This window comes from Humulus lupulus, chromosome 2 (assembly GCF_963169125.1).
Source record: "Humulus lupulus chromosome 2, drHumLupu1.1, whole genome shotgun sequence".
NCBI lineage: Eukaryota > Viridiplantae > Streptophyta > Magnoliopsida > Rosales > Cannabaceae > Humulus > Humulus lupulus.
In genome coordinates, this window is record NC_084794.1 from 159,223,257 (window position 1) to 159,237,001 (window position 13,745).

At 40.2% G+C, this 13,745-nt stretch overlaps 1 protein-coding gene and 1 non-coding gene across 2 annotated transcripts; one reads left to right on the forward strand and one right to left on the reverse strand.

Annotated features, from left to right (window-relative positions):
• Window positions 1–688: 688 nt before the first annotated feature.
• On the reverse strand, window positions 689–4,011 carry LOC133814877 (uncharacterized). The gene is made up of 5 exons (XM_062247783.1): window positions 3,789–4,011; window positions 2,733–3,275; window positions 1,948–2,615; window positions 1,051–1,488; window positions 689–925 (listed from the first exon to the last, which is right to left on the reverse strand). Exons 1-5 carry the CDS (start codon window positions 4,009–4,011, stop codon window positions 689–691), a joined length of 2,109 nt encoding a protein of 702 aa, XP_062103767.1.
• An 88-nt stretch (window positions 4,012–4,099) lies between these two features.
• LOC133820261 (small nucleolar RNA R71) lies at window positions 4,100–4,206 on the forward strand. The gene has a single exon (XR_009886685.1). It is a non-coding gene; the product is annotated as a small nucleolar RNA R71 (small nucleolar RNA).
• The last annotated feature ends 9,539 nt before the right edge of the window (window positions 4,207–13,745 follow it).

Consider the following 13,745-nt stretch of genomic DNA (forward strand, 5'->3'; position numbering starts at 1 on the left):
TAATTATATTAAAATATATTACAATTCACTTTTCAGGATTAAATATTTATTTCTAATTTTTGAATGGCAGTTCCAAAAAAAAACGTACTTCTATATCAAAAAAACGGATTCGTAAAAATATTTGGAAAAAGAAAGGATATTGGGCAGCATTAAAAGCTTTTTCTTTAGGTAAATCTCTTTCTACAAGAAATTCAAAAAGTTTTTTTATACGCCAAATAAATAATCCAAAATTGGAATCATCTTTATTGTTTTGACTCGAAAAAAAAAATCAGTCTAATTTTGAATTTACAACTCGAAAACTCCGAAATACATTAGAATTTTTTTTTTATTAGAATTATATTTTTATTAGAATTATAATAATTATAATAATACTTCACTTTATTTATATATTTCTATTATTTATATATTTATTCCTTTTAAAATATAATACAAAAAAAAAATGACTAATTCTATTAGATAGAAATCTATAAAAATATATATAAACTAAAATAAAAAATGTCCAAAGATTTATAAAAGGACAAATTTATATTCTTTAATGTTTTGTTTTGAACTGATCAACAACAATATAATATTAAATTCAATTTGTTTCCTTTTTTATAATAAAATAAGAATTCCTTTGTCTACTCTTTTGAATATGCTTTCTCATTTTTAGGATGGGGAAAAAACCATGGAACATCCTTGCAAACACTTACTTCGAACAGCTGCTCATCAAGAAAAGCATCATTAATCTGAACTTCTTTATCAAGAGAATCTTCATCAACCTCCAATCGAGACAATGATCAGCCACCAAATTCTCAGTGCCTTTCTTATCCTTAATTTCCACATCAAATTCTTGTAATAACAAAATCCACCGAATAAGATGAGGCTTGGAATCTTTCTTAGTCATAAGATACTTTATCGCCGAATGATCTGTGTAAACAACCACCTTATTCCCAATCAAGTATGGCCTAAATTTATCAAAAGCAAACACTATGGCCAATAGCAAAATAAATCGTAATTTATTTGAGCATCATTCAAGGTACAACTTGCATAATAAATCGTTCTGAATACCTTGTCAACTCTTTGTCCCAACACTGCCCCAATCGCAAAATCACTGGCGTCACACATCAGTTCAAATGGCAAATCCCATTGAGGCGCAACAATTATAGGTGCCGAGATCAATTTCTCCTTAAGTATCTTAAAAGCTTGTTGACACTTCTCATCAAAATCAAACGTAACCCCATTCATTAACAAAGTGGACAGTGGCTTCGAAACTTTGGAAAAATCTTTGATAAACCTCCTATAAAATCCTGCATGACCTAAGAAACTCCGTACTCCTTTTACTGAAATTGGTGGTGGCAAATTCTCTATCGTTGAAATTTTTGCCCTATCCACTTCAATGCCTTTCTTAGAAATCTTGTGCCCCAATACAATTCCTTCATTTACCATAAAGTGGCACTTTTCCCAATTAAGCACCAAATGCAACTCTTCACCCCTCCTCAACACCAGCTCCAAATTAGTCAAACACGTGTCAAAAGAGGACCCATAAACCGAAAAATCATCCATAAAAATTTCAATCCCAGTCTCAACCATGTCAGAAAATATTGCCATCATACACCGTTGAAACATGGCTGGTGCATTGCATAACCCGAATGGCATCCTTCTAAAAGCAAAAGTCCTATAAGGACATGTAAACATCGTCTTCTCTTGATCCTCTGGTGCAATTACAATCTGATGATAGCCTGAGTACCCGTCTAGAAAACAATAGTAGTTATGCCCCGCAAACCTATCCAACATTTGATCAATAAAAGGCAAAGGAAAATGATCTTTCCTAGTTGCCTTATTCAACTTTCGATAATCTATACATATCCTCCAACCCGTCACAGTCCTAGTTGGAATCAGTTCATTAATTTCATTCTTCACCACAGTCATACCCCCCTTTTTAGGTACTACTTGCACTGGACTCACCCAAGCACTATCAGAGATAGGGTAAATCACTCCAGCATTTAACCATTTCAAAATCTCTTTCCTCACCACTTCTTTCATTGTTGGATTAAGTCTTCGTTGAGCATCAATAGTCGGTCTCGCCTCATCTTCCATAAGAATTCTATGCATTGGGCTAATTCCTCTTATATTAGCCAGAGTCTGCCCTATAGCAGTTTTATGAGCTCTTAACACCCTCAACAACTTCTCCTCCTCTACTTCTAAAAGAAATGATGAAACTATAACTGGAAGAGTCTCTTTTTCCCCAAGATAAGCATAACGGAGATGGTCCTGTAAAACTTTCAATTCTAAAACAGGTGGTTTCAGAATCGATGGTAATGGTCTTTCTGGTCCTTCACCCAATTCTTCAAACTTCTTATGGTTCCACGGCTCAGCTGATTTTATCCACTTCAAATAACTCATCTCTTCTTCATTTTCCTCTCCATCTACATCATCAACTGTAAGACTTAATTTAAGAGGATCCTCACTTAAGTTTTTTCTTCCTACTACTTCTTCGACCACATCAACTGAGAAACAACTATCACTTGCTTTAGGATAAGTCATAGCCTTAAACACATTAAATACTATTTCTTCCCCTTGAACTCTCAGCTTTAACTCTCCTTTTTGCACATCTATCAATGCTTGCCCAGTTGCTAAGAATGGTCTCCCCAAAATAATAGGAACATTCTCATCCTCCTCCATATCAAGAACTATAAAATCAACTGGAAATATAAACTTATCCACCTTTACCAATACATCTTCTATAATACCATGTGGATGCTTCACAGATCTATCAGCCAGCTGCAATGTTACTGTGGTTGGCCTCGCTTCCCCCAAACCAAGCCTACGGAATACTGACAATGGCATTAAATTAATAATCGCCCCCAAATCACAAAGTGCATGCTTACATTCAAACTCCCAAATCGTGCATGGAATAGTAAAACTCCCCGGATCTCGTAACTTTTGAGGAAGCTTTCTTTGCAAAATCGCACTACATTCTTCTGTTAACGCCACTATTTCATAATCACCCATCTTTCTCTTATTAGAGATAATCTCCTTCATAAACTTTACATAGCTGGGCATCTGTTCTAATGCTTCTGTGAACGGTATATTTATATGTAGCTTCTTGAACACCTCTAAAAACTTTGCAAACTGTTTATCCAAATTATGCTTACGAAGTCTTTGTGGATATGGAATTCTAACATGATGCTCAATATTCACAGGTGGGGTCTCCTCTTCTTTCTTAAGGTCTTCAGTGACCTTTTCATCATTCAACTTCTTTTTTTCTTCTTCTGACTGATTCTTCTTTAGCCCTACATATCTCGTTCCACTCCTCAAAGTAATAGCTTGGCACTGTTCTTTAGGATTAACTTCTGTAGTGCTAGGCAAATTTCCTTGAGCTCTATTAGTCATTAAAGTAGCCAATTGCCCTATTTGAGTCTCCAAACTTCTTATGGATGCCCTGGTTTCAGTTATGAATTGGTTAAGTACATCAGGTTGGGGTTCCGCTGGTTTCATTGGAATTTGGTGAGGTGGTCTATTTTGTGGTTGATAATAGCCAGGTAGAGGATTTTGGTGTGCATATTGTTGTGGATAAGGTGGCCTATTTTGGGTAGGTTGATATGGTGGCTGAGGTGGAAGATAAGGTTGGAGAGTGTTTTGGTTGTTAGACCAGGAAAAATTTGGATGGTTCTTCCAAGCAAGGGTATAGGTCATGGAATTGGGATTATTAGGTTATCTTTGGTAATTTCCTATAGCTTGTACTTCTTCCATGGGCATATTATTCATATCTATAGCAGGGCATTGGTTTGGTTGATGGTTTGTACCACACACTTCACAAAGGTTTTGAACTTGTATAGCTTGAGATGGGAGTGTAGTCTTTTGTAATTGCTTTGTCAAGGCTGCAACTTGAGCAGTAAGCATGGATATAGCATCCAATTCCATCATTCCAGCCATCTTCTTTGGTTGTCCCCTTTTAGTTGGCCATTGGTAATTATTCATCGCCATCTCCTCTAATAGCTCATATGCCTCATTAGCACTTTTACTCATAAAGGCACCTCCCACTGCAGCATCTATAATTGTTCTAGTCGTTCCATTCAGCCCATTATAAAAATTATGCACCAGCATCCACTTTTCTATTCCATGGTGTGGACACTTCCTTAACAACTCCTTAAAGCGCTCCCAAGAATCATACAGTGACTCTCCATCCAACTGATAAAAGTTATTAATCTCGCCCCTTAACTTTGCAGCCTTTGCTGGAGGAAAGAATTTGGCAAGGAATTTATGAGCTAACTCCTCCCATGTAGTGATAGAATTTGCCTGTAAAGATATCAGACAACTCTTCGCCCTATCCCTCAGTGAAAAGGGGAACAACCTCAGTCTTATAGCATCATCACTCACCCCATTCATCTTGAACATTGCACATAACTCCAGAAAATTAGCTATGTGTAAATTGGGGTCCTCCGTTGGCATACCTCCAAACTGAACAGTTGACTGAACCATCTGAAGGATTGCAGGCTTAATCTCAAAATTGTTGGCAGCAATTGTTGGAGGTCTAATGCATGAATGCACTCTTGTAACAGTAGGAAGTACATAATCTGATACGAACCACACCAACGATTGTGGTGAAACCCGACACCAAATATGGCATAGCCACCAAGAGCACACGAAATGGAATGAAGAACCACGACCCAATGCGTAGCAAAGCACGAACCTTGGTATGAGGAAGACGCCACAAACGGGGATGGGAATCCGTTTGATAAGTCGGATTGAACGCCACAAGGGATACCCTTGATAAGTTCGGATAGTCTCTTCAAGAACTCAAGAAGAAAACTCACAAATTTTCATTCAACATAATCTGATTTTTCCAAATGTTTTCAAGGCCTTATATAGCCAAAAATTACATCAAGACAAGCCCCTTTGTCTTCCTAATGAAACCGAAAAATTAAGGACAGCCCCTTTGTCTTCCTAATGAAAACTGAAATTAAAGACAAGCCTTTTTGTCTTCCTCATGAAAACCGAAATTAAAGACAAGCTTTTTGTCTTCCTAATGAAAACCGAAAATTAAAGACAAAAGGACTATTGGACTCACACAAGTCAAATGTTTGACTTATCACAAAATAAACAAAGACTAAATAAAAAACGTGATTAAAAATAAAAAGTCTCATTACAGGAAGCTAAATATTGATCAAGCTCCTAAACTGGTGTCCTCATCATTCCTCCCCTCTTGACTTGGATCAACTGGAACTCGACTTGGATTTTTAGTCTTGGTGTCCTCATCATAATCTCTCAAAGTTCTTGGTCCTTGCTCCCTTGGAATTTCTGCAGCCCCCTTGACCATTATTAGCACCATTTCCCAAATTGTCAGCCGTGGTAAATTCCAATTTCCTTTTTATTTTTCAGTTCTGTCTGGACGTTCTTTCAATTTCCCGATCTATTGGTATAATCTCCTTTTTGTCTATTGCTTCACATATACCAACAAGTCCTGAAACACAAAAGAACCTTGATCCGAATAAATGTTAAAAAAAATAAATAAAAAAACAAATCAAATTAGAACAAAAATTAACTTTATTGATATTAATAAAAACAGTCCCTGGCAACGGCGCCAAAAACTTGATCTCTTTAAAATTAGCACGCAAGTATACGTGGTCCAATCAAGTAATATATGATAAGTAAAGTGTCGATCCCACGAAGACTGATATTAATTACCAATAATTAACTTCTAATTCTAATTGATTTAAATAATAATTTCAGAATTATAAATAAAATACTTATTACTAAAAATTAAGAAAACTATTAAGCACTAGAGAAATTCAAAGATAAAAATTTGATTTAATTCAATGGATGTAAAAGTTAGGGCTTTAGTTTCATCAACCATCCACTTATGATTTCTAACCAATTCTCAATATTTCTTAATTCTATTGTGATAGCAGATTACAATTATATATTATAGTCTTGCTAGAATCTATAATTCTCTACAATATATTATTTCCTACATCTCTGTGGTAAATCAATATATTGTAGGCTTTAAACACATAATCCTTAAACTACACAATTCATAGAAGTACTTTCGTCTAATATAAAATTGTGATTATCTACCTATAGCATAATTAGCCTTCTCTTTTCAGAGTATAGGCTAAAATCATATAAACATGTAAATGGTGATCAAACATTCACAAGAATTAAGCATAAGATAAATAATCCACAGCAGGAGAAAGAAATTCAGAAAAATTGCATTAAGAAATCAAAAGCTTCAAGAAGAATCCACTAACACCCTAATAACAAGATTAGTTCAAAACAAACATAATGGAATCAATCAAATTGAATCTAAACATAAACTCAAGAATAAATAAATAAAGAAGAGATCAAGAAATCAAACTCTCAGATCTTCAATGTTCTCACTTGGTAACGGCTCTAAAAAAGTAGGCGTTACAATTTCGGCAGCACTTTCCTGACTGGCCCTCAAATTGGCCAGCTCTTCATGCAACACCCCCAGAGTACTTTTCAGCGTCGCATCATCCATTTCTTCCTCCTCAAAGTCCAAATGTGGCTCATCCTCAGCCACGCTTGCAGGAGGAGGAGGAGGTGGGTTTGATGGTGCAGCGGCGGCCGCCTCTCCAGTTTTCCTTGCAGTTTTCGCCATTGTTTTTCTCAACGGTGATATATCAAGCTCTCAATGAAAGCACCAGAATGTTGACCCTGATTTTGGGCAACTGACACGGAGTCAAAATACGCTTGACGTGGATGAATGCGTTGAAAAGAACGTGATGACGAAAATAATAAGAACACGATATTTTATGGTGGTTCGGCCCCAGGATCTGGTAATAACCTACGTCCACTTAAATTGTTATTGATGTGAGATCCAAAGAAGTGATCAAAGAACTAGGGTTCAATGAGTTTCACCAACCTCTGAAGAACAATACAATATGATTGATATGATAACACTAATCTCAAGCGATTTAGAAGTCAGAAAAAGAAAAAGCAGGCCCCTCTTCCCTGAGCCCTCTTCTTCTATTTATAAGCTCAGGGAAGATTTACATTGATTTGTTATAGATATTATTTCCTAAATAATCGGATACTCAGGAAATCATGGGTGAGAATTTTGGATTCCATCATAACTGCCTAAGATTTCCTCCGCGTGTTACGTGCATACGACCAGACTGGTCGTATGAAAAGACCGATCGCATAATGCCGAATGTCTTCCTGGTCGATAGTCGAACACAGGTTTTGCCAGGTGTCAGCCACGTGCAATTAATTTCTGCCATGTCATTCACTTCTGATTTTTGGGATAACACATTTTTTTTTTCTATACTATAAAGAATTAGACATTTTAGCTCCTTCATTGAGAGTGATCTAAAACGTTATATATACGGACGAATATTTGTTTCGGGCACTTCATAAGTTTGGAGTCTCAAAGAGCACTCATAAGATTGAGTTCAAATAGCTAAAACTATAAAAATTTAGCTCAAAAATACTCTCCATTAGATGAGCTAAATAACTCATCTATTTTAGCTAATTGTATTTTCAACTCCATATATAGTAAGACTTACCTCTCCCTTGAACATTTTTTATTGTTATTTTAGTACTTTTTATAATTTATCTTTCCAAATTAATATTTTATTTATTCTTGTTATCCCCGTTTCTTCCTACATGTACGGGTCCGCGCTGTTAGTCCATGACCTGCTTTCCTGGGAGTTAAGGCCCATTAGGCCCAAAGGGCTACCGGGAGAGTAAGTCGGGGCCATCGTCAGGGCAGGTTGTATAAACCCGGGATTGTGTACCGAGATGTTCCCTAAGGTACGGTAAAGGAGGTCGCGGCTACCAAATCCAAGATTGGGCCGGGATCTCCGTAGATGAATCCGGGTCCTGGTAAATGAAACGGGGCCCTGGTAAACGAAGGGGGACCTTGGTAAACGGACCTGGATGGGTTGTCCGAGTTTGGCGAGATAAAGTGTCCAAGATACTGACATCGTCCCATGAAGCGTGGGGTGTTGTCCCCACGCTTAACCTGCAGAAGAGACTACCTCGGGATTGTACGCCGTTGGTTTAGAACTGCGCCACCACTACTCTGATCGATCTTATCCCCCAAATCTTCCTCTTTGCCCCTACACCCAGACTGAAACACCAGTTTGTCGCATGTCTTAGAATAAGATATTATTTGGGCTGGGCCAATGGGCTTTGATTAATGTATGTTTCATATTTTAAACCTGTGTATTGGGCTCCCATCAGAGAAGCCAATGGTATTTACACCCTTATTGGGCTTGGATTAGCCCGGCCCAAGCCCAGTGTCCTCATGTGCCTATAAATACGAATAGTGGTGCACTGAGGAGGGGATCCAAGATTTTGATTGTAAGCAGTTACTCTGCTAAAACTTGTAGAAAACTCCATTGTCAAAAGTTCTCTAAGCTCTAATACAACTGTCTCATGGACTAAGGCTCATTAACGCCCCAACCACGTAAAAACATTGTTTACTTTTCTTAAATCCTTTCTTTTATGCTCTCTAATCTTTCATAATTCTAGTTTTCGAAAAACTCACTAAACATTTTGGTGCTTTCATTGAGAGTTTGAGTGAGAAAGCTTGCGTTGATCTTGAACGTCTGCAACAATGGTGAAAACGAGACACACCACTTTCGACCCTACTAACCAAGAGAAAGGCAATGGAGAGCCACTGCTTAGCCAACCTCTTCCTCAGAGCCAGCCTGAGGACACACCTCGTCAGATGTCCTAACCTGATGAATCGCGGAACGATGAAGGTGGGGAAGAGTATGAGGAAGATTACTATGAGGAAGAGGAGGGAAATGAGGGGGAATATCACGATCTCGAAGCTGAGGATCCTGCGATCCCAGAAGAAGTAGACCCCAACTAGGAGGACCTGGAGGTGACTAAACTAAGACAACAAGTCCTGGACCAAGAGGCTAGGATTGCCGAACAAAAGGAAGCTACTCGATGGATGCAAGAGTCCCTCCAAGCCCTGCAAGCTTTCATAGTCGCCTAAGGTTTGGCGGCTAGTCCTCCAGTTGTTCTGCCTCCAGGAACACAACCGCTCGCTCCCAGCAGGCTAGGAATGGCACGCGAGGCCGATTCCTACCCCGGGACAAGCTCCTGAACAGGGCTCGGTTAACCCGGCCCAAGAGAAAGGGAAGGCCAAAGCAAACCCCCATAGAAAAGTCCCTCCTATCTAGAAAACTGGGACCCGTCCCCGGCCGCTCCCTAGGAAAGAGAAGGTGCGTCTCGTCCCAATCAATCAATCCGCAAGGGACGCTCCCGTAGGGTACGAGGCCCCGGCCCGCCCAGGGCGGACTACACGGGAGCGGTATTTCCACCCAAGCGCTTCCGTGAACAAGGGCCACCGAGGGCGCCAGCATAATGACGATCCAAACGCTCTTAGCTCTGGGGACGATACTTCCCGGGTAGACCTGCGCGATGGGCTGAACGCTCGAAAGGAACGGGCCCGCAAGGAAAAGATTCGCCCCCGAGATGGAAATTTGAGAAACAATCTCAATGACAAGAGGATCGAGAGAGTTCCCCTGGAAGACGGGACGGCCAAACAATTCATGGAACAACTGGGCGCCTTAAAGAAAGTCACAGAATGCCTGGTCCGCAAGTAGGAGGGAGCAGACACCGATTCCGACGAAGAAGAATAGGATCCTTGTGCAAAGCACATCCTGGATGTGGTGCTCCCCAAAGGATTCAAAATGTCGAGTTTGTCCGCCTACACTGGGAACACCAACCCCAGAGATCACCTGTCACGCTACAATCGGTTAATGACCAAGGCCCACATCTGCGACAACAGCAAGTGCCTCTGTTTTTTTATTATTCTAGGTGGACCTACAGAGGAATGGTGGAAGAGGCTCAAGCCAGGATCCATCCAATCCTTGTCCGGACTGCAGTCGGCTTTTCGCAAATAGTTCGTGGCCGCCCTGAGGATGGACATGCAAATCAGTGCTGTAACGCCCTGGATGGCCAAGACCGTTACACTGTGTGTTTATAAAAGTGTTAGACTTGCTAAACAAGTCATTTAATTAAGAACGTGTTATAGAAACTGTTATACCCAAAAATTGAAGATCAAGGACGTGGCAATAAATGTGACAAATGGCAGTGCATGGTCAGTAAAAGACACATTAATAATCAATAAATACATTGACTCCTCAGAGTTGTGATAAAGTGATCCGGTAGATTGACGAAGAATTTGGACTGCTTCAAAGATGTCATAACCAAGCCAAGTGCACCTTGATCCTAGGAGGCTAAGGAGAATGCATCCTAGGAGGCTAAGGGGAGTGCATCCAAGGAGGCTAAGGGGAGTGCATCCTAGGAGAACTCAAGAAAGTGGTCTTAGGAGACCCCAAGGAGAAAGTGGTCCTAGGAGACCCCAAGGAGGATGTGGTCCTAGGAGACTCCAAGGGTGTGTTTGAGGTAAGCCTCCCAATGTTTCCTAAGTGTTGGCTCGAACGTGTCCAAGGTAAATATCTAAGGAGGAGGAGTCCCATGCAAGTCAAGAATGGGGACTTAGATTTTGACAAGAAGAGCCTACACAATGTCCAATCGGACATGCTTGGGAGATGCTAAAGGAGAATGCCTTGAACTTGTCCAAGGTAAGATGTCAAGGAGGATGCCTCGGACCACCTTGGTCCGAGGAGAAGCCAAGGGGATTGGTTCAAGGAGGAACATGGCATGCTAGAGGAGAGTGTTATGTTAGAGGAGAAAAGTGCATGTCCTACCACCATGCACGTTCAACCCACAAAAACATGTCCTACCACCATGCATGTCCTACCACCATGCACGTCCGACCAACACTTGCATGAGTAGTCAGTAGGAGGTGGATCAACTAGCTAAAGGAGACTAAGTCAAGGTCCCCAGAAAAAACTTCAACAACATATGCGGGAATCTCTCATTCTTCCCACAAATGGGAGGTTTGTTACATTTTGAATTTTGAATGTTTCTTTGTAATATAAATATAAGATGAATAATAAAATATCCCTATCTAAAGGGGATATCAGTTGAGTATCCCAGGCCTATAAATAGAGGGCTTAGGGGATGAGAGAGGGGCTTCTTCTGCTTCTTCTTTCTAGAGAGAGAAAATTGGGACTGTGTATTCTAGAGAGAGAAAATTGGGTCTGTGTATTCTAGAGAGAGAAAGTGCTGATATTGGAGAGAACTCTTGTATTTTCACAATCTGTACTGAAGAAACTCAGTTGGCTCAGTCCATCTGATCTTGAGTACGGATCTATAAATCACAACTCTAAGTGGATTAGGCTATTACCGACAATCGGGGCTGAACCACTAAAAAAATCTCTTGTGTGTTATTTACTTTTCTTCTTTAAACCGTCTGTGTCGTTTTTATTTCTCTTGAAGGCTTGTCGTATTTGACGTTCTCACGTCGTTGGCTAAAAACGCAGTCAACAGAAACTATAATGGAACTAGGGTTAAAAGATTTTGGTCTTAAAAGTCACATTTCTTATAAAGAAACATTTCCTGTTTACATGGGATCCCAAAAATATTAAGATTAAAACCATTTACAAAAGATTCAGGAATTAAATACATTAGTAGCCATATTAAGGCAAAACAGACAATTAGGCAATCTCTGTCCTGATCCACTCCTCGGCCATGGCGACCGAACAGCTGGCTATGTACATTCAACCCCGCAGCTCTCCATCTTAGGACTGGTCTAACTTGCCTTTGCCTTTACCTGCACCACGTAGCACCCGTGAGCCAAGGCCCAGCAAGAAAACACAACAACAGAGCATAATCAATCAACAACCAATTCAATATCTCATATTGCATAAACATGTTCACAACCACATAAACATTCGGAATAACCAAGTATTCAGCATACTAAACATATCAACTCATATCATATATCAATTTACAAATGATAACTAGGGTTAGCACCCTTAGGCCGCACCCTTCGTTATCCCACTGACTCCGGCCCGCTTAAACCAAGCTAAGTGAATAATAAGCTGTCCTCGGCTACCACTGGCCAAGCCGTGCCCTGTGCGCAAATATTGAATACGACACCCGCTGCTATCACATGTCCCATGACGTAATACCATCATTGACATTATACAAATATTGGGAGCACTTAGTCCCATCACAAACAAATGGGTGCAGTTTTCTTACCTTTAGATTCGCTAGCTTTGATCACTCGACTCCTTGAGCACGATCCCTCTCGAGCCCTAGCGCTCACCTAATCACAACCATAGGTCAAAGTCATCACCAAACTTCAAGTCCAAAAATGACCCTCGGGACCAATCTCGAGCCCTCGTGAAGCTCTAATTCCACCAAACGGGGTGGTGGAATCGAACCCCGAACCCCCGGGCAAAAACCCTTGAAAATAACTCAAAAACCCATTTTTGGAAACAGGTAGCGCTACAACGCTCTAAAGAGGGCGCTACAGCGCTACAAGCAGAACCAAAATCCCCCAGAATGCATGGCCTAGCGCTACAGCGCCCAAAGGCTAGCGCTGTAGCACTAGTCACAGACAGCCAATGCAGCACTTTTCCTTCCTGCGATTTCCCCAAGCAAACCCTTACCAAAACTCTTCCAATTCTCAACCAAACTTAAAAACAAGCTTATTAACACACTCCACTCATCCCAAGCATCCCAATACTCAAAACCCAATCACATGCATCCCTAGTCTCAAAATTCACCATAGTTGCTCATAGACTTCATAAACTCAGCAAAGACAATCAAACCTTCAAAGTTTAAAGCTCAGAATTTTATACCTTTGATGGAAATTCGACCTTAAGTTGCCTCTAGACCTCCTTAGCTTGCTCTTCCTCAATCCTTAGCTCCAACTTCCCTAGAATTCCTCACCAATTCAGCTTAGACACCTTATTTAAAAATCAAAACCAGAACTGAAGAAACTTCAAAGTCTTACCTCAAGTGGAAGGTTTGTTCATGCTAAACCCTTGCCAACTCTTCAAGCCTAACTCAGAAACCTTATGGCTCAGCTTGACCTAGCTCTCCTCTGAATTTTGCTCCAAGAACCCTCAAGAAAATGGTGGAAAAATGCCCAAATCGACCTTGCCTTCCTTCCCTTCTTTCTCTTTCTTTTCTTTCCTTCTTTTTCCTTCTTTTTAGACTTCTATTGCATTCTACAAACTCCACTGAGCATAAAGCCTCAGTAATAGCTATCTCTAAAAAGCCAAATGACCATAATGCCCTCCCTTTTAATTCTAAATCCTTTAATCCACTTAGGGGCATTTTAGTCATTTTACCCAATTCCCACTAATTCCTTGAGTGTCTCTAACATTTTCCGCTTACTTCCCGATACCTAATTAATCACCAATTATATTCCTCATTAACAAGATTAACCTCAATATATTCTCTAAATTCCCATTTATACCCCCAGGCTCGCCCCGAGCCGGGTATAAATCCCCGCAGTGACTTTTTCGCTAATCTGCCCACTAGGATCGTCTCGAGTCACAGATCACAGATATATCCACATAATAATGTGGCCTCAACAATTATCGCATATATATATAGTTATGCCTGCAACGGGCCAAAATTACGATTATGCCCTTCTAACCTAATCAGGGCCTACATGCATACTAATACACATAGTCATGCATCTCAAGTATTCAAATAGTCATATAACATGCTTTAAATCATTAAATCGCATATATTCCAATTATGCCCTCCCGATACACTAATCAAGGCCCTTAAGCCTATTAGTAAATTTGGGTCGTTACAAGTGCCTTCGCCAACATCAAGCAACTCCCCACGGAGACATTGAGGGGCCTATATCCAGCGTTTCACAGAGGAAGCCTCCAAAACCAAGGTGG

Bases quoted from the DNA above. Each gene is read 5' to 3' on its own strand.
- LOC133814877 (XM_062247783.1), bottom strand. From the start codon at position 4,011: ATGAGTAAAAGTGCTAATGAGGCATATGAGCTATTAGAGGAGATGGCG. The intron at 2,616-2,732 runs GTATTATAGAAG...GACCATTCTTAG, and splicing joins ATCTGTGAAGCATCCACATG to CAACTGGGCAAGCATTGATA. The intron at 926-1,050 runs GTATTCAGAACG...ATTGGGAATAAG, and splicing joins TGGGACAAAGAGTTGACAAG to GTGGTTGTTTACACAGATCA.